The sequence below is a fragment of the Arachis duranensis genome, chromosome 2, assembly GCF_000817695.3.
Source record: "Arachis duranensis cultivar V14167 chromosome 2, aradu.V14167.gnm2.J7QH, whole genome shotgun sequence".
Lineage (NCBI taxonomy): Eukaryota > Viridiplantae > Streptophyta > Magnoliopsida > Fabales > Fabaceae > Arachis > Arachis duranensis.
The window spans coordinates 88,774,403-88,776,444 of record NC_029773.3 but is presented as its reverse complement, the minus strand read 5'-3'; the positions used below and the strand labels follow the sequence as shown (position 1 = coordinate 88,776,444).

The window sequence follows — 2,042 nt, the reverse complement described above, 5'->3', positions numbered from 1 at the left end:
ATCAACTGAAATATACGCCCATAACCTGTGAATTTTTACAGCTTTTGTTCTATATGTATCTATATATGTGTCTATATGTAAATTGTCTATTAACAAAAATACACCCAAAGGTAACAGGGATTTTACACCCATACTCCCTATAACTATACACCCAAAGAGTTATCCCCTGCTGTTGGTACCCTGAACTGATAATTTATAACTTGTCCCTGGTATTGGCTGCTACTTGAATGCGCCGCTGATGCAGCATCAAACAGGTTTATCTGAATATAACACTCACGCATTAGCTAAACAATTAACTAGAAAAATAAACTGAATCGCCACAGATTTAAAGAACATTACATTTACCTCGCTTAAAACTTTTGTCTTCTTCTTCTTTGTAGCATTTGCAATCTGTTTCTCCAGCTTTGAACCTAGCCTGTTTTTTGGACGTCCTCTTGTTCAAATCCTTGGCGGGCTTTGAAGCTCGTTAACGGATTCCAAGTTGGCGTCTTCGTGGGATAAAGAGGATGTCCCCTTCCTTTTGGCTTTTACTGCTTCCATCTCGGCCATGACGTTGTCATACGCACGGTGCAGAATTGCAGTCAGCTCCTCTGATTCGGAGGCAAATTCGCAAATATTTTGCGAACGGAAAACAAGTTGGTCGAACCTCTTGCTTCTTGGCTCAATTAGTGGCTCGTCATGGCTGCTCTTGATGTGTGTGTGTCGCCTCTTTACCTTCTTGCTCCATCGTTCCAGTATGTACCTAGGAGACACTTGGCTTACTTGTTCGAAGCTTAACACGCTTAGTGCGTGACGGCATAGTATCCCTCTCGACTCGAATAATAAGCATTGGCATTTTACCTCGGCTGCTACTGAGTCGTAGGTAACCGCGAACTTGTCCAATATTGAACTGGAAACTTGTTCTCCGACTTCGTATACTGAATAGCCTAGAGCAGAATTCTTTAATCTGGTGATGCAATTCGCCTTTCCTCTGAATTGGGCTTGGACTTCCCTAAACTTTGCTTGGGTGTACGCATCTTGAAACTGAGTTTCGATGGGGGATTTGGTTGCACATGGTATGACCGTATGAAAATCTGCAGCATCTGATTCTCTCTCTGCTTGCTCCCTGCTTCCGAGGCAATTATCGTACTGTTTGACGAACTGAATGAGCGAGCTGTTACGGGTGATGTACTTGTTAAAAAATGAATGCATGCTCTCGCTCCTTTGTGTGCTTCTCATCCCTGCCCAGAAGTGGTGGTCCAGATAAACAGGAACCCATATGTGACGGTCTTCGTACAGATCTGCATAATACACCCAAACACACACAGTAAAATACACCCGAGAGTCAGTACAATTTACACCTCTGCTGCAGAATTAAAAAACACATTACCTGAGAGCCACTTGTTGTCGGCAAGACCAAAATTCACCAGAAAATCGTTCCAATTCCTATCGAACGAGTCTTTGCTGTGAGAGTTCCAAACAACATCGCTCATTTGTTGTTCGATATCGGCGTGTGCCTTGTACCCGTTTAATTTGCTTGGAATCTTCTTCATGATGTGCCAAATACACCAGCGGTGAACTGTTGTTGGCATACAGGCCTCTAAAGCCCTTTTCATTGATGCGCACTGATCGGTGAGAAACCCTTTCGGAGCGTTTCCTCCCATGCAACGAAGCCAGCATTGAAATAACCATTTGAATGATTCAATTTCTTCGTTCTTCATCAAAGAGCATCCGAGAAGTGTTGACTGGCCGTGGTGATTCACCCCGACAAAAGAACCACAGACCAAATTATACCTGAAACGAATTGCCATGGTCCAGAATGCAAAATCATTAGGTACACCCCAACAAAATGCTTAGAATACACCCAATGACACAGCCAATATACACCTCTGCTGCAGATTAGTAAAAATAAATTAATTTAGCATCATAAAAAGGGACAGTTTGTTACCTGTTTGTATTGTAGGTGGTATCGAATGAAATGACGTCTTCGAAATACTCAAAGGCGGCTCTGCTTCTTGCATCGGCCCAAAAAGCCAACTTAATCGATTGATCCTCCTCGAGTT

The 2,042-nt window shown here is 42.9% G+C and overlaps 1 protein-coding gene across 1 annotated transcript; it reads right to left on the bottom strand.

Moving 5' to 3' along the window:
* Positions 1–385: 385 nt before the first annotated feature.
* On the bottom strand, positions 386–1,761 carry LOC127743911 (protein FAR-RED IMPAIRED RESPONSE 1-like). Its single transcript, XM_052256127.1, has 2 exons — positions 1,370–1,761; positions 386–1,280 (listed from the first exon to the last, which is right to left on the bottom strand). The coding sequence occupies exons 1-2, from the start codon at positions 1,698–1,700 to the stop codon at positions 439–441; spliced, it is 1,173 nt and encodes a 390-aa protein (XP_052112087.1). The 5' UTR covers positions 1,701–1,761; the 3' UTR covers positions 386–438.
* Positions 1,762–2,042: the final 281 nt, after the last annotated feature.

What these genes read in the sequence shown, in the direction of transcription:
- LOC127743911 (XM_052256127.1), bottom strand. Translation starts at nt 1,700, where the DNA reads ATGAAGAACGAAGAAATTGAATCATTCAAATGGTTATTTCAATGCTGG. An exon ending in CGACAACAAGTGGCTCTCAG is followed by an intron (nt 1,281 to 1,369) that starts GTAATGTGTTTT and finishes TGTATTATGCAG; the next exon opens with ATCTGTACGAAGACCGTCAC.